The 18718-nt window shown below is 44.6% G+C and overlaps 1 protein-coding gene across 2 annotated transcripts in view; it reads left to right on the top strand.

Moving 5' to 3' along the window:
• Positions 1 to 2329: 2329 nt before the first annotated feature.
• Positions 2330 to 18718, top strand: part of frmd5a (FERM domain containing 5a) — a gene marked incomplete at both ends in the record, with an annotated part of 57656 nt that continues 41267 nt past the window's right edge. For both annotated transcript variants that reach the window (XM_083666001.1, XM_083666000.1), the window contains one exon: positions 2330 to 2431. In XM_083666001.1, coding sequence (XP_083522127.1) covers positions 2330 to 2431 — 102 coding nt within the window. The remainder of the gene's footprint in view (positions 2432 to 18718) is intronic.

Below are 18718 nucleotides of genomic sequence, written 5' to 3'. Positions count from 1 at the left end.
TGTTTTTAATAATAATAAGTCTATATCAGTAGGGACAGATACAGTTAAAACATTGGCACATTGAATAAACAAGAGCCAGATGCATTGCACCACAATGCTTTAGCTTGTCCCAATCCCATTGAACATTCAAATAAGAAAATAACAACTATTGCCAACTAATTGATAGCTATTGTGAATTATTATAGCGGCTACATACATTGCATCCTTGTCATTGTTTTATTGCTGCTACATACATTACACTCCTGCCATTGTTTTTTTTTAGAAAAAAAGAAAGACAACAAGATCAAATATAACAAGATGAAAGTAAAACAAAAATAACAATAATATATAACATAACATATACAATTATTTACAGATTTGCAGTCGCTTTGTTGTAGTCTCTCCAACTTGACCAGCTTAGCTATTTTGATTATTAAGGGCAAAAAGTACTCATTGGGCACCAACCCTGGTAGCTCGCCGTGATCGTATAGTGGTTAGTACTCTGCGTTGTGGCCGCAGCAACCCCGGTTCGAATCCGGGTCACGGCATTGTGGTACAATGTCACGGCATAAGGGTTGCTTTTGACTCTCTCCTCACTCGGATCAGTTTTTCAGAGCATACAGAAACCGATTGTACGTTCCACTATTAGTAGGCAGTCCAGCTTTAGCCCTGGTGACTGGCCTGTCACCAACTATCCCTGACTAAACCAATCATCTTTCTCCCGACTATCACTGTATGTGATAAAGAAAAATATATTGACAATGCACTGTACAATGTATTTATTCATCATGACAAACGTCTTATCTCCACTCGGAATGGTCTATGATATATGAGGCTACATTGAAAAACAATGGCTATATTTGGTTAAATGAAAAACTATAGACTTATAACTCGCATACAGATCCTAAAGACCTCTTCACCCAACACTACCCCTCTGTACAGTACCTCTACCGTTAATAATAATACTAAAAATCCTTCCTTCTTCTAGCATTGTGACTGCCAATGGCCTGGTCCTAGCATAGATTGTGTTTCTTATGATGACTGATGTATAGATGATTCACTGTAGACAAATTTACTTTTTGTAAGTCGCTTTGGATAAAAGCGTCTGCTAAATGTCAAACATGTAAAAATACGGTCGCACTGATATGCTCATTCTTTAAAATATTAGTTGAACAACATATTTTGAAATCATAAACGACAGATCCCACAGCTATAGTCACTACTATATGTTGTTTATAGTCATTGTGTCACAGTGATCACTAGGTAAAAAAACAGGGGAACGCTCACCAGCCCTGGTAGCTCGCCGTGATCGTATAGTGGTTAGTACTCTGCGTTGTGGCCGCAGCAACCCCGGTTCGAATCCGGGTCACGGCATTGTGGAACAATGTCACGGCAAAAGGGTTCTGATTTTTTTCTCACTTAGATCATTTTTCTCACGCGAACTTTTCATACATTAATCGATTGTACATTTTGTACATTGTACACATATATAGGAAGTATTATCCATTAAGTCATGGTGACCACCAGGGGGAGAAACCGACTCACAAATGTACACATGTAGATAACAAGATAGAACCAGGCTGGGATGGATGATAAGATTAATCAAGCGTCCCTGAGTTAAAAAGCAAATGTCCTAATTGAAGAATTGGGATATAATTAGGGTGTAGGCTGACCTGCTATAGAATGTAAGCAATAATAGCCTAAACGCGTAGCCGCTGCCTGAAAGTACACAATTAGGACCTAATGTTTTGTTAGGCAGACTTATCATCCCCAGGTCATGTAGACCCAAAGACTGAACGATCATCCGCTAGGCCTAGGCGTGATTAAATTGAAAGATAACATAACCGATAACATAACAGAACGATGGTGGTGGTAGATATGAAACTTAAATGATAGGCTGTTCGTGCTCTTCATGTAGGGAATGAAACTCACAGGGGACACTTACAATTAAAATATGTAGGCCTGCTGCCGATTGATGGCTTCCAAACTTGTAGAATGAAATATTCTATTTGCTCATTGCTCATAAGAAATGCCCATTTATAAGGATAATTCCGGTTGGTTCTCATTCACGTCAGTCTGTTCAAAGGGATCCGCCCTCTAGCCCAAGTTGCAGCGGAGAATGGTGAATGGTCACCCGTCGTCTGGATGCGGGCATCCTTTCAGCGATTCTGCACTGTCGCATGTGGCTGTAGTGCGTTCACTTCATGGGATAACAATGCTCTGCGTCCTGGCAGTAGAATCTTCCGCTGCTGCTCGATTGGGTGATCAGAAGATGTGGTAAATGTGACATTTATGCTGTGTTCAGTTTATTGTTCTGGTCCTAGACGCAGACCTGCAATTTTATGAGAAGATGTTGAGCCGATTTATGAGTGGCAGCATCAGAAATCTTGATAGAGAATACGACTGCACCGTCAGACTCCTGGATGATACGGAATATACATGCACAATTCAGGTCAGTCACTATCTATGTACTGTTCATATTCCGGCGGCAGAGCCATGGGGCAAGAAAAGCGCGCAGTGTTTCAGCATAGGCGACAAGCGCCTATCCAGCAGGTCCCGCGACAGTGACCGCCTGAATCTATTGTTGCGTGAACAATTTCTTTAAACATATTTGACCATCTTTACCAGCGACATTTGGGAGTTGATTAGCCATACGTGGATGAAGAGCAGGTGTTCGTTATTTGTCGTAATGAACGCCTGCTCTTCTCAGTCATACACTTATGGCTAGGAGTTGATGTGTAGCCTATAGGCTAGATGATGTTGGTAGGCTACTGTCCGGTCACTCATGCAATAGAGGATGCTGTGTATTGATCAAGAGGACAGCCTCACTAAGGGTTTGACCTAAACGGGGCAGAATTATCACAGTAAGAATAACAATTCACACCAGCGCTGGAACATGGGATTGAAAAGTCCTGGATGACATAACGTGGTTTGTTGGTTGGTTGTTTTGGTAATTAAAAACATAGAATTTCCATATTGAGTCTTTTTATAGACAGGAGTTTGAGAGTAGCCAAGCCTAAATGGATGTGATGGCCTGTTACAATGTAGAGGCTAATCTCGTGCACCAGACCTTCTCGCTAGGAGGTCGTAACATTAACGGTTTGTTACAAGTGGGGTAAGAATAGGTACTAACAGAGTAACAAGCCAATGCTACTCTTCCGAATCTTGTATTGTGACTTGAACCCTCGGGAAGACTGTCTCTTTCTACAGTACAACAGTGAACGTGATTTTAGTGCAACAGTGGGGTTGTGAAGAATAGCTTGTCAGCCACAATTTTCACGAAGTATATTTCCAAATGACATTATGGCTATTACAACCACCATTGATATGAATAGGCAACCAAACCTTAGTTGACTAACATTCACTTCAAAGGTTTTATCGCATGCAATTTCCAAATTACACCGGCAAGTGCTTGACTTTGGTAACGCACATTTTGTAAACGTTCCTTTGTTATTTAAACAACGTGGACTGACCCAGTTGTCAGAAAGTAACATGCAGAAGAGACCATGAGTCAATGTAGGCACAGTAGAATGTAGGCCCACCTATTGTAGAAAAAATGATGTGCTTTTATTAACAGTTCACTATAGAGGAGGGAATACATCATACCTGTATTATGGACATCACTGGAGAGTGTGTTTGCTATAATGGTTTAATTCCATCATCTGACAATCAAATGAATGTAGATGGCAATGGGCCATCAATCTACAGGTTTTATTGGTAGATCTGTCAATAGAATCCTGTTCTTATTTCTCAGAACATATTGTTATAAGCTATATTGTTGCTCAGGAATGATTTGTTGAACTGCAACAGATATGAGCCTGTACAGTTCACTGTAGATATAGAACGGGAACAAAAACCACGTAAAGTTTGCAACAAAGTAAAGGGAGATTGATTTCATGAAAGGGGAAACACAGAAGTACACTGTAAGGCACTGGCTTCTTCTTCTTCCTTTGTTTCTCAGCTGCTAGTCTTGCTTTGATGGTTCCTCCATTTTATGTTCAGCTTGAAATAAAGATATGGGGGAGGGCCCATCAGAATCAATTACAGTACGTCTGTGTCGTTTCTGGATCCTCTGAAGTCGTGGGAGAGAGCTGTCTCCGGGACTGTGGGAATCCCTAGTGGGCCCTCTTAAAACTTTCCAACACATAAAGACATCAAACTAATGCTCCTGAAGACTTATCAAGGACAAAATAACAAAGGTTCAGGGACACCTTACATACAAAGTTCCAGCAAAATCCCTGGTTGCTGTAATTCTTCAGTTTTTTATTTTTGACTTTTCACTTGGCTATACAGTAACTCTTTTGGACTAATATTCTCCAGCTAGAAATGATGATACGAGAGAGTCTCCAAACTACACTGTGTAGTGAGAGCGGTTCCAGAAGGACCAGCTTAAACAGGCTGTGTTAAAGCCGCCTGTATTCCTTCTAGAGTCTTGTGGGGGGCTGAGCTGGAGCTGGGCCAGGGGGGGCTGTGATGTGAAGCCGGCAGGTGTGCCGTTATGCAGCAGAGCTGTGTGCCAAGGGGGCTCAGTGACGTCATGGGGATGAAGGGAAGGAGTGATGTAGCAGAAAGTGCCTTTCTAACCTGGCCGAGCAAGGATGTGGCAAAGGAGTCGTCCACCTGACTCACCATGCCAGTGGAAGGCCAGGGAGCATGTTCCTCATTTAGTTCTCACTCTGCCCTTCCTCCCAGGCTGCCAGCCTGCCAAAGACACCCGGGATTCCAGGACACCTAGGCTGGGGAGTGCATGAGCATTGAGCAGTGAAAGGCGTAACTAGGTCACTGTCTCTCTCTCTCTCTGTCTTTCTTTCGCTCTCTCTTTCACTTTCACCCCCTTGCACATATCCCGTTCCCACTCTGTGCTGAGATTAAATCCCCCATGGACCTGTTTTCATTACACTCTGATCGTATCCCTAAACTGTTCCAAATTCAGGGTTGCTTCTGGCCTCCTTCCTCTGACATCCAGGTAGCACAGGTGAACCATCGCAGCTTTGAGTTTTGCTACCTGTGTGTTGGATGCTATCATCACCAATGTCATTTTCCCAGTTCTGAACTAGGGAAAGGATGGGCCCTTCAAATGGAGATGTAAAAAAAGTCTCCCATCTTTTTAAAGCATTAAGAGCCATAATGCATGACCTTAACTTTTACTCCAATGAATAATGGATCTCGCCTCTATATTTGTGGGATGAGAGAGTGAGTGCTCATCATCCAACAGGCCTGTAGATCTAGCTGTGGTTTGACGGAAGCCCCTGCCATCCCCCTTGCCCCAGGCCTCTTCTGCTCTCTGATGCAGTACTGCAGCACCGGTGATGGCTGGGAATTGAAAGGCTCCTCACATCTCTAGGTCATATTGAATAGCAGACAGGCCACATCAGGCAGACAGCAGGACTTTTACACAAGAGGAAGTTAGAAGATTTAAGGGAGACAGGGAGTATGTTTATCTATGAGACGCAGACAACCAGTGTACATATATATACACACACACACTTTTGGTCAGTGACACCTGGATTGCATACATGTTTGTCCAATAGGCTTTCTTGTTGAAACACTATCTTCAGTACACTAGTAGTTGTTAGCATTTAGATTGGACAAGAGCAGAGTAAGAGTATACTCAACTGAGATGTAATGAAATTCAAAGTAGTGTGCTGAGGTCATAAAGCAAAACATAGCAACATTATTCTAATTTAGTCTTGGCAGGCAGATGTATTATTTAAGACCCTGACGAGGACCTTTCTTCTCAGGTTGTTACTTTCTTCTCAGGTTGTTTACTCTGTCTTTTTAAAAGTTGTTTCCCTCCCAGGTGAATCTGCGCACAGACACGAAGACCTTGAGTGCATATTGCATGGTTGCATCCCAGAAACTGTCCCTATCTAATGTCTCTATGGGGCTGCTTTACCAAAACTTTGCAAAACATTTCATATAATCACAATTTTACGGCGGAGAAAGAGAATGTGTGATACATAAAGGGCACTGTTACTATTTCTCTCTAATTAGAGTAAGAAGATTGTTAGTTTGAAACAGCAACGGTAGTATACTGGTAACGTTCTTAACATGTGATTGGTAATTTGGTAAATGCCCAGATGGTTGTGCTCCATCCCACGTGTATAGCTAATTATACACACTGTCAGTGTATGATTGGTCCTGGTGTTATAATAGATGTTTAGTATTTTCTTGCAACCCTACAGAGTCTTTCAGAGCAATGTGTAGTACTATATTATTCCTTTAAAAACAAAGTGGTTCAGGTTTGTGTCTGGGTCTGGGAGAAGTTGTTAATTTGAACTCCAAATTGAAATGTTGGATAGACTTTCATGGACGACGTAACTGAGACAAACAACTCTTTTCAGATGTATTATCAGATTAAATCAGGCGTAGACATAGACCAACAACATGATAGATCAGTTTTAACCTGACTGCAACTACCACTGAATAATCCAGACCAGTAATCATTTGCTTAGACTATTTTGGCACTGAACACGGTGAGACAATATTGGATGACAGAGGATGTCATACAGTGACCCCTTTGTAGAAGCATTAGGGTAGACTCTCTTGACAAGAGACCCTGGGAGTGAAAGGAACATTTTCCCAAGAGGCTGCTGCACAGCCTGTCCAGTGGGCTGTCTCCTTGGTGATAAGGCAGGCAGGGGGATTGGGGGGTTTACATTTAAACATGGTGCCAGCGTCTCAGCTGTTGCTACGGTGACTCCCCGGTAACACGGCCAAAATGTGAAATCACTTCAGTCAGGATGTCCCACTGCAGAAGCTCCAACAATGACCGAACCATGGCTGCTCACAGTGACATAGACAATATGTTTTTTTTACTCCCTGAATGATATTTGAGCATGCTGGTGTTGAGGTGACTAATACCACACCCCCTTATTAGAGACCACTGCTAGCCTGAATCTGTCCCACTATCCCCCTGACCCAGTTTCCCTTTCCCTCACAAAGGCTTCTCATGGTAAACGTCCAAGGCTTCTGTGTACTCCACCCCGAAGAGGCTTTCATCTGTGCCTCACTGTGAAACACAACCTTTTATAAGCCTAAGAATAGCTAATTGTGATTGAAAAATGAAATCGCTTTCCTGTCTTCTATCTTTCATGCATTGTTTGTGCTTTGACACTATAGTGACCAGTCTGCACGTGTGAATGGGGTTGGAAGTCCTTGAATGGAATGGCTTCCTAAGAAGCTCATTCTGTCACTGTCACTGTTTCACATGGCTTTTGCATATGAGGATTGAATTGATATCATATTTTCAAGTCATTAAATCACCGCTTCTGCTTGTGGACTAATGCACCAGGACCTGGCCTGCGCTTTTTACATGGAAGAGAAAGGTTAAATGATGTCTTTAATACATTCAACTCATTGTCAACACAGTTTTTTCGTTATATTTCGGGTCAGCATTTTTGCATTGTCATCCCAGCACTGGTTCTGTACGGTACACACCAGACGCCTTGTCCCTGCTCTCTAGTGCTGGAGTTGCTTCCTCTCTGGCCTGTCTGACACTTTGGTAGTCTCTGGTGACTCCAAGCCGCTCATGCTGCTTGTGGTGCAGTGCTGAAGCAGACTGCCCCCCCCCCCCCCCTCTCTCTCTCTCTCTCTCACTGTCTGCTCTCACGCTCTCCTGTCAGGACCTCAGGAGCGTGTTGCCAGATAGTCATGTGTCAGCCAGCGATGAAGGAGCGATCACTGGAGAGATCACGCTGCCACACTGTTGCTATGCTGTGTATTAAAGATTAAAATGTGTGCTAGGCCTGAATGTTGCATGAGGAGTAACCTCGGGAGTACGTCGCCTGTGTTTACCAGCGTCATGGTGCAGCGGCGCTGCCATTGGCTGCCCTGGCGCTGCGTGCGCTCCAGGATGACATCATTGGAATGCCTGTACATTGGAACACAGGGGGAAGAGCATGCAGGCTCTGCGGATCTGGATTTCATGTGTTTTTATCCCAGACAGCAGCCACTTGCCATCATCACTCAGAGGCGATAATGGGAGACTCTTCGACGCATCATGCCAGGGTTAAGAGGCGTGCCTTTTTAAAAAAAAAATGTTTTATTGTGTTCTGATGGGGTCTGTAACCTCCTGATAATTTCATTACTCTTATATGGCTCTGTTACTCTAGTGGTAGGAGAATGAAACTCTGACTGACCTGCATTGGGGATTCATAAAAGGACTTAGTGGCAGACAAGCCACTGAACTAGTCGCATACACAAATGGCAGCTTTCTTAATGAGCAGCAATGAGAGAACGTGTGTGTGTATGTGGGCTGGATGGACAGCAGGCATGAAGCTCACTCTCACACACTGTCAGTGTATCGATAATGGTCTGGCGTGTCCTCCATTGTGTGAGAGTGACATCACAGAGGGGTCAGAGGTGAAGCTCCAGCTGGGGGCATGAATACTAATCCTCCTCTGCTCTACAGAGGCCAGGCAACAGAACACTAGGACCTATGGATACATAGAGAGAGAGAGAGAGAGAGAGAATGAGAGGGATGGTCCATAGCTGGGGCTAACAGCCTTATAGAGCTTCACTCAGGCCTAGGTGCAGAGTAATAGGAGAGTGCCTCTGGCCATGGAAGTACAAACAGATTGCACAGCTTGTTGGTGATGTTTATATGCTCCAGTGGCATCATAAATGACTTAACATGGTGCACTGAAACCCTCAGAGGGAAGGAAAGGGCCAGGGCAGCCCTTTACTCTACTCCAGGGGGGGAAGAAACCTCTCTGCTCTCTGATGACGACACGTAAATACTAAAATACTGGAAAGGTAGATGATTATCTACCGTCTACTGTATTATGCACTGCCTCAAGCCATATAGAGAGAACCATATCTGAGCTTCAAAAGCAGTTTGTGATCAGCCTCTGGTCTCAATTATAGCTGAAATGGTGGACTCAACGTATCTGTTACCATAGGATTTGGTTTCCTTTTGTGGTTTTTGACACGTTCAACAATGGGGTATTCTCTGGGTCGGGGCTTTTTAGTATTTTTCAGGCAGTGTGTTATCCTCGCTGTGTGTGTTTTGGGATATAATATGCATGTTAGTGTCTCTGTGTCCACGCAGGGGGTTTAGTGTGTTTGATACCATTCCTCATTCCATTCTATGCATTACAATGAGCCCCATCCTCCTTCCTCCATTTCTGCCTCCAGCAGCCTCCCCTGTGGTGCATGTGTATTGGCAGACTAGAAATGTCCTAGTGCCAATGTCCCGTACCCCCCCCCCCCCCCCCCCGCCCCCCAGGACCTATAGTACCTCTCTTCCTCCTCGTCCCTCTGCTCCTGCTGGTCTTTGGGCCTCAGGGCTCTCTACTACTGCAGGAGAGAATCCAGCCTTTGTGTGTCTCTCTACTCCGGAGCCCTGAGCCTCTGCAGACTAATGAGAGAACACAAGAGATATGCTGCTACCGCTATGCCCACAATGACTGAACAACACAGCTCGTCCCCATTCACTGTCCATGGCGAAAACTCCTCTGACTATATGGCTCATGTACAGTACAGTGCATGTTGCTGAGGTGAAGACACCCCCCCCTCCCTTTGTCTTCCTCCTCGTCGGGAGTCTGGAGGAGATTATCTTCACTCAACCGCCTGCCCTCTCCGTCATCTGTACAGTAAAGACATTCCAGTACGGTTGCCGGCAGTCATGATTTCACCCCTCCCCTCTCTGATGTCTGAATTATGCCTGTGTGCGTGTGTGGTGCCTCCGGCCAGGTCAGAGGTACTGCTGTGCTGGAGATTAAGGACTATCATCGGAGTGGTATGGGTATGTAAGCCAGGCAGGGGACAGACATGAAATCATACATGGTCTGACAGGCGTGACGGCCAGGCCAGGCAGCAGAGCCAGAGCAGCAGCGGCTCAGAGCACAGCTAAGTGCCGACCGGGCGCTAAGACGCCCCTCGTCACGTGAGCTCTGCCCAGCTGGCTCTAATGTCCATGGCTATCTGGCTGAGGCATCACTAGCCCCCTCCTCTCCTCCTCCTCCTCTTCCCCCTCCCCCGCCTCTCTCTCTCACTCCCTAACTCTCTTTCTCTCTGTCTCTCTTCTGCCGTATCTCTCCTCTCTGCAGGTTACTCCTCTCCTCTACAGCATCTCTCTCGTTCCACAACGCTCCCCTGCAGGGTTTCTTGAGCTAATGATCTCTCGCTCCCTCTCCACTTTGGCTATTTCTCTTATCCTCAATGTCTCCGTGTTCTCTAGATGTTATTGATTGAGTCTTCTGCAGAGTTTGTTTCCCCACCTCCTCTGTGGGCTCTCTTCTTCCGAAGGCTTTTAATGTGGACACTGCTGTTCAGAGAGACGAGAGCTTGGACATTTATCACGCTGTTCTGCTCATTTGACTGTTTTTCCTCCTCGCGTCCTGCTGTTTCTGATGGCTAATGACATAAGCCAGTCTCTTTCTATCGTCTCTGTGTGAGCACACTTCACACCACTCCGTCCCCTGCTGTGACCACACACACGCGCACGCGCATGCACACACACACACACACACACACACACACACACACACACACATACACACAAGCATGCATGCTCTCTCTCTCTCTTCGCTCTCTCTCCCTCACACACAAATGTATTTCTAAAGAGAGCATTCATATCTTCATTGATAGAAATGGCCTCCTCCTTCTCTCCTCTGTCATTGAACCCCTTCCCCCACTCTCCTGGTACAGAGGCCATCCGTCACAGCCCTAACCCGGGAACTATGCATGGCCACTGCTCTCCCTAAGGACTCCAGGGGGGTTCTCTAGGGGTGGTCATGGCTTGTAGACTGATCACTTTTCATATGGCCTGCTTTTACGCTTCATTGAATTTCATTCATCAGGTTCATTCAAGAGGGCAGCCTCATTCACAGCACCGATCCCACACCAGGTCCTGTGTCCATGAGGCAGAAGGACACCGTGGACGACTTGCGTCGTCTGGCCCTCAGCTCTCCCTCTGTCCCAAGACCTATTTCAGGAAATGGGTTTCAAGTGGTGTTCGTTCCATTTCTGTGTATTTTTCTCCCTCCTACAAACTTATACGTAGGCTTGCATTACAGTGGGCAAAATGCCGTCACTGCGTCCACAAGACAAAGCTCTGTTGCTGGAGGTGAACAGCTCTGGGAAGAAGCAGGTAGGAGTTGATGAATGGAGCCTGATAGGATTCAGCATGTTCACAAAGATGTGACATGAATCAAAATGATCCCCTAATTTGTCCTCTGTCACACACAATGGAGAACAGACTCCAGTCCCCCAGATTTAGTTACAGCATAATCATGTTTCCCATTTGGTCACATTTAACAGTTTGTTGCCACTGTACTCCTGTAGTGTCGTGTAATTAATCTAGTAACTCTATTGAATGAACATGTTGTTTCAAAGGACACTAGTCATTGCATTTCAATACAGTTGAGCAGTTGGTATTATTTCACAAATGAAGTAAGAGCTGTTTCTTATTCCACTTGTGTATTGAGGCGTACCGCTCCGCTCCATATACCAGGCAAAACACTGTAACATGAAGATGTGTTGTTTGGCTACTGTGCTCTTGTCTGAGTGACGGTGTGGTGTGATGTGAAGTGAATGTTTTCTCCACTGAACACTGAGCTAGGATGTACTTCCTTTCTTTGTGTTTACCGCTGTGGATTGATCTCTAGGAGTCTACTGGGGGTGGCCACTGAGGAAAGCTATCTGCACTCCTCCAAATCAGTGCCTTGCTCTCAGAGAAACATAAGACCCTGTGGTAATTGTGCAAATGTAGCTCAGGAGCCAGCAAAGAGGGCCACTTGAGCTGTGGTGAGAGTATGGCGTCTGTTCGCTGTCTGTTCGCATAGCTCTCTCTGTGTGTGTGTGTGTGTGTGTGTGTCTCTCTCTCTCTCTCTCTCTCTTTCTTGTGCACTCTGTCTTTCATCTTTGAGTTGAAAGGAGTGACAAAGCTCTCTTACTCTCAGGTGTGCCATGGCTCACAGTTGAACAAATCCTCTTATGAAAACTGAGAAAGGCCGAGAGTGAGAGAGCTTGAAGAGCTGTGTGTAATGGATTTGCACTGCACAAAGGCGGGTTTGTTATTGTTTTTTTTTCTGAGTTAAAAATCTCCCATTGAATGTTTAATTCATCTAAGTCTAATTTGCCACTCCCATCTGGCTGTGTTCCACTGGAGCATAATTTTAGTTTTCCGCCGGGTGGATGATTGAATTGCATTGCTTTGTTTATGTGTGTGTGTGTGTGTGTGTGTGTGTGTGTGTGTGTGTGTATGTATGTATGTGTATGTGTGTCTTGTGTGTTACATCAGCCATGAGTCTGACACTGGAGTTAATAGTATTTATTTATTCCATCTTACTCCCGTGGTGATTGGTGATTGGATACCTCCTGTTGTCACACGTGTGGCTGGGCCTGCAGATTGCACCAGCAGCAATTCATTCGTGCAATCAGTCTCCCTTCTTTGTGTGTGTGTGTCAGTGCAGCGATGAGATGAGATGAGTGTCTCTGGAGAGCATCAGGATGAACACATGGAGGAGACAAAGAGAGAGGCTGGAGCAAGGACCAACAAGCTACTCTATGTTAAATGACAAACACTAACAGCAACCACCTTATAACAGTGACACAGCGAAGGAGCTAGAACAATGATAAAGATATATGTATATATCTTCATATATATGTATATATATATACATATGTGTGCAGAGGTGACTATTGTGATTCATCTCACACATTGTGTGTGAGCAGAGAGGCTGCTCACACACACATTTTAGTGCTCTAACCTAAGCATACTGCAGCTCCAGGAATTTGAAGAGAGATAGGGCTAGTGTTCTGCCTCTTAGGCTGTTTACTACATTGATACAACATGTTTTAGCACAGGTAGGTCAGTGCCGGCTGGTCTCTCCTCGAACAACATCTCAGACTGCCACCGCCAGCTGCCTGCCAGAGATCAGTGCAGGTGATTCATGAAGTTGATGGTGGATGTCTGGCCACGGGAGGCCTGTTGTCTGGGTCCTAAGAGAGAGGCTAACACACATACCCCTCCCCTCTCCTCCCCTTCCCCTCCCCTGCCCACCTGTCTCCCGCTCTGTCTCAGCCTGCAGTCTTTGTCCTCTGAGGTAGCAGGAAGACAACAGCGGGAGGAAGGGAGAGAGAGGGAGCGAGAGGGAGGGAGAGAGAGGGAGAGCCCTCTGCCTGTGCCGACGAACGCCTCACTGGATAATGGCAGAGTAGGAGCACAGAGGACACAATCACAAAGCAGTGCACTCAGTCTTTGCATCTTTTTCAGCTAATTTCATCCACGACATTACAGCGGTTGTTCTAATGATGATATGTAAATAGAATATGTGCCGATGGATGACATGTGCCTAGTCCTGAACAGTGCCCAGATTCAATAATGGTCCACTGATGAGTTACAGCCTTATGATGGTTATATTTATCCGTGGGTATTGGCTAAAAGGCAGCATATTTGGTTAGGTTGGCCCAGACCTGGAACAGGCGTGAGCAGATGTGAATTGAGAAGGGTTAACTGTGTAACATGGCTGCGTGCGTGCGTGCGTGTGTGACTGCTTGTGTGTTTGTGTGTGTGTGGAGGGGGGGGGGGGTCTCTTGGGGGTGTCTGTGCTGTGACACAGAGCATCTGACACGCACAAAAGCAGACAGCTGCGCTGCCCCTCGTCTCTCTGCCAGAACCAAACAAGCTGCTCAATTTAGTCACAAAAAGTAATGTTACTGATTCATGCTCATACTTAGTTTATTACGTTTAAGCTGACTGTGCTGAACTGATATGTTATCCTGGGTTTTTTGACAAATCAATTGGACTTTCCTCTGGAAAATGAAGTCAAAGGCCAACATGATGATTCAATGGGTTTGTGATGCCAACACTGTTACATCCCTGAGTGCCAATTCCGGATGAAGAGAACAAGAGAGAAACAGATGTACAAAATGTGCCCTTTAGGTAAAAAGCGTGGCTCCAACGCTGCCTCTGGTGATCCGAGCTGAGCTTAGCTATGCCACCTGATGAAACAGAGTAATGGACCTGGCCTGACCTGGAAAGGGAAGGTGACGTTAGAACGTGAGGCTGTGTTAGCTTAGATTAGCTTACCTTTGCTACATCGACACAGATGAGGAAGGCAGTCACCGATCACTGTTGGTATATAGCCTGTCAAGCATGTTAATCGTAGTGATGGCAGTGTGGTGTTTTTAAACTGCGCACACACTGGAGGTATGTTTGCAGGCATTGGCTGAGGAGAGAGGCAGAGGTGTGCCATATGGCAGGAGAATGGGAGTCTGGGAGGCATTGTTTTAACAGCAGCTAAAACCCTATCCCCCCTCTCTTTCTCTCTCCCGCTCACTGAATGGAGATCCCCAGGACTGGAGTCAAGTGTCACTGGGGGAAATAAAAGGCAGTTTGCTTAGCTAGCTTCCCAGCATGCCAATCTCTCTGAATCATTCAGAGGTTAAGAGTGATTATTCGCCTCAGGTCTGTCTATTAGATCTACTGAACATACAGCCCAGGTAGGCTATTGAAGAAGGAAAGAGAGAACACTGTCCGGAAATGTACTGTATTTCCCCATGTATCCTTAGCTTTCATTACTTTCTATGTGTGTTCAATTAGCACACGTGTGATAGATAACTTTATACTGTACTGTATTTTCACTGGACTGTTGAACTGCTGTAATTTTGCAAAAGTTGTGCGCAAAGGTTGTGTGCAAAAGATGGCCTTTGAAGTGCTTACTGTCCGACTGGAAGCACTCAAGGTCTCCTTAATTAATATTTGGAGACCGTCCAACCAAAACAAGATACTGTCCAACCAGATACGTTTGATCATAAACTGCTAGCATTAAGTGCTGGGAACCATCTGACCTGTTTTTAATATCCTGTTGTATCTCAAAATACTGTATGAGCAGAACTAACTATATAAAGAGGCGTGCCACTGATGTTCGGGGGGGTCATTTGGGGTCACATGCTTACTTAGCGTGTCTTAACGGGGCTCTCTGCTGCAGCATTAAAATAAAGCTTCTAGAAGTTTCAAGTCATTTGTCAGTACTCTCTTTATCGATTAAGTAATAGATTTCCACGACACCCTAATTTCTAGTTGATACAAAACAACAACAGATTATTGCACATAATGTTATACATGAAAGCAATCCAATAAACAACATCAAATGATGATGGCTAAGTATGATGATCGTAACATTGAGTTTGAAATGTAAATTGTAAATTGAGCTTGTTTTTTTCCCGATACACCGCTTCGAACCGTGATACAGAGTGCCGTTGTTGCTCCCCTAATCGTAATTCAATGTGAGTAGATCAGTCCTATCAGTACGGAGATCAATAGTTCCTCCGCAGGCTGTGTGGATGCCATGATGCGGTCTAGGCTGTGGTGGGACTATTTTTAGCCTCAGCCTATCCTCACAGTGCAGGTGGGCCTATAGAGATGAAACTCTATGTAGACCAGTCTGCCTCGCTTCTTCCATCGTCGGCATGCTGGCTCGTGCGCTACGCCAAGATAATGAATCACCGTACGTACCCATACTGTGCCTGGGTCTGTGTCCCACTCTGTGTCCATATCTGACTCCTTCAGGTATCTTTTTCGTCAAAGCTGCCTCTTCTACTCACCTCCTGTGACACACGCTGCTTTTCTCTCCTGCTCGTCTTCTCTCTCTCCTCTCTTTTAGACTACATTTTTCTCCCCTGATATTTCCATTCCTCTGTACTCATACTATTTCCATTCCTCTGTACTCGCATCCACTGTTTACTCTGAAATCTGAATATTCAGCTCTCCTCCTGTGCCTCTGGTGGTTTTCCTCCACCAGAAGAGATTCTGTTCCCGAGGGCTGACGGCCGTGTTATTCCGAGCTGCGTTAGTGTGATTCAGTTTACCAAGGCAAGGCCACGCCACGCCACGCCGACGTCTTCTATGAGGTGTGCTGAGGGATGAAAGGAGTGCTGGTTCAGACCCTAGCCTGAGGGAGCTCATCCTGAGGACTGGTGGAGGCCAAGGCATGACTCACACACACACACACACACACACACACACACACACACACATACCTGCTTTCTGACTCACTCGCTCCAGGAATCTGGCACTTGTTTTTAAGGTGTTTACACTCCCAACCTGAATTGTCACTTTGACTTTATTGACGGGACATTCTGAGGTTGAGCTATATTTGTTACACAGGTTGTTCACTCAGGTGGTAGATCAACGGATATCTGCAGTATTTTACTGCACTGTTTGTTTATGTACAGGTATATACACTCTATGTGGAATTAAATGTCAATAAACAGAGTTTTACAAAACAGTTCAGTCTGCATCATCTCTGCTTTGATGTTGTACTTTTTTCCTTGACCACTGATCTTCTGTCTGCCTCCTGTGGGCTCTCCTGTGAGGGCTCTCATACTGCAGGCATTAACTGTCCTCCATTATTAATGAGAGTGGATAACAGAGGAGTGGAGGCTCAGATTTGTGGAAAGCCCCCAGGAGTGCCCTTTAAGACTTCCTCAGGTGGGGTCGATCTTCCCACTGTTGCTCCTGTGTGATCATATGATATGTGATGTCAGTCGCATAGGATGAGTGTTGTTTGTGTGTTCTTTATTGTATACATTGGAATATTACTCAGGATGAAGACATTTTGTTTACATTGATAATCCGCAATGAGCATAGTGACCACCTTTGGGGATGAAAGTCACCACGTGGTTTTTGGCCCATACAGGAACAGTGATTTGGTGTGCCCACTATTATGCCAAAGTTATTCCATCATTACATCTGCATCTACTTCTCAAAAGTAGCAGGCTATTTGAATTATAGATCTGTGAAAATATTCTGAATTGTGTATGACAAAACAAGACAAAGACGACTTCTTGGAAATGAATGTGCTAACTATGAAGTTGATGATATATGACTTCACTTAAAACGTCCTCTTGCTTTTACAAAGTCAGCGTGGAGGATAGCACATTTTGCCAAATCAACATATTGCATGTCTCTCTAACCTTTCATGGACTGAACTTCTGTTTCTTGATTTTCTTCAAAAGCTCTCTGAAATGGAGCGTGGGCAAACTCTGGGCGTTTGAGTTGTGGCCAACATTCTGCCCTTCAGAGTCTTCGTGCAGTAATTATCTCCCAAATGTCATGACCTCTCGACTGTGACTGCAGGAGACACTAGCCCAGACCTCTGAGTCAATACCTCACAGGCCTGTTTAAATCAGACCCTCCACCATCACCTTCATTCAATTTATTACCAAGACTCTCATGGCTATTGTTCCGTCACAGGTCTGAGAGATCAAACCACATCTATCAGAGGAGGAACTTGGGGAGGCATGCTGCACATATTTATGTATTTGGCTGTAGTTCAGTCACTGATACGATTTAAGATCTACTCAAGCTGGTGTGCTTCCTTCTTTTACCCTTTTCTATTAACTTCTCAGGTCAAATGAGAATCCTCACACCTTCTCTCTCTACGAGCCTGTGTTCAGATCTCTATGTTGACAGTCTTGGTGTGTTTGTCCTTATCTAATAACGCAGGCCAAATCTCTTCTATGTTTGTCTCGGCACATCAACAGACACACTGCATGCCTTTGTTGATACTTCAATCAGGCCGTCTGCTGCGGAGACGTTACAGAGCATTACCAGAATGCTGATAGCCCTCCGATACATGAGCTGTTGATGCCTGTGTGGCAGCAGGCAATTTGTGCTGGAAAGACGCGTCTCTTTTATGGTGTTGTTGGAAACTGACAGCTTTTGAAAGTTAATACAGTAATACCCACATTGCAAATTATAAATCATCTCACTCTTATATGAGGTATATTAAAGATATAATCCTTATGGAAGGATATGGAAGCATTACCAAATACAGTACTGTATGTATTACACAAAGTACAGATCATATAACCTAGGGGTACCACCCATAATCAACAATTAACTTCATGATTAATAAACACTAAGATATAAAGGAGATAACACGTATGATTATGTCTGTCTGAAGGGTATTTGATGACTATCAAATATCTTATGAAGTTATTTTATTGTTCAGCCTCACTTTTATAAGAAACAGTACCTTAGTTTCCCCCAAGTGCAAATCTGTCTCACTGATGATAATGGACCATTGAAACTCACATCAAAACTAATATAGCCAAACACACAATCATAAGGACAGGACTGAATTGAGAACAATACTGTTATAATAGTGATAATGCATAGGGCAGGATTAAGAACCGCGAGAATTCTAAAAGGAAGATAAATGAAAAGAATTAACTATGCGACATGACTGTCGGTCGTGCAGTTAAACTACGCCTAAAGTCACCCTCGCTGCGTACAGTTTGGTAACCACAATTAGTCATGTAAAAGAAACTAGAATTACATTAAATGTGTTTCTAAAAGGCCACATTTTGCCAGGAGAGGGACAGACCCTCCACTCTCATAATATTCCCCTGCGGCTGTAAATCCAAGAAACGCGTATGGAGAGATGACTTATGCTCAAAAGTGAAAAGAACTCATAACATTTTTCAAATCCTGGACAAATGTTATTGTCATATGAAGCTGTGTCGAGTAGAAAATGTTGTATGTAGAATTGCATGACATGCGCTTACAGAAGACCACACTTTCCACATTTTGGAGAGATGACTGAGATCCTCAAAAGTGAAAAGAACTAAAACAAAAATATTTTTTTTGTTGCCATATCAGGATCACCAGATATTGCAACCACAATTTTGCGTTTGGTCATAAAAATACATTACTTGCTCTCCCTCCAGACTACATCTTCTGTTTGACACCAGTCAGCATGTTTCCTCTGTCCCATTCATAGGG

This window comes from Argentina silus (assembly GCF_951799395.1).
Source record: "Argentina silus genome assembly, chromosome: 3".
Classification (NCBI taxonomy): Eukaryota; Metazoa; Chordata; class Actinopteri; order Argentiniformes; family Argentinidae; genus Argentina; species Argentina silus.
This window is presented reverse-complemented; position numbering and strand designations above follow the sequence as displayed.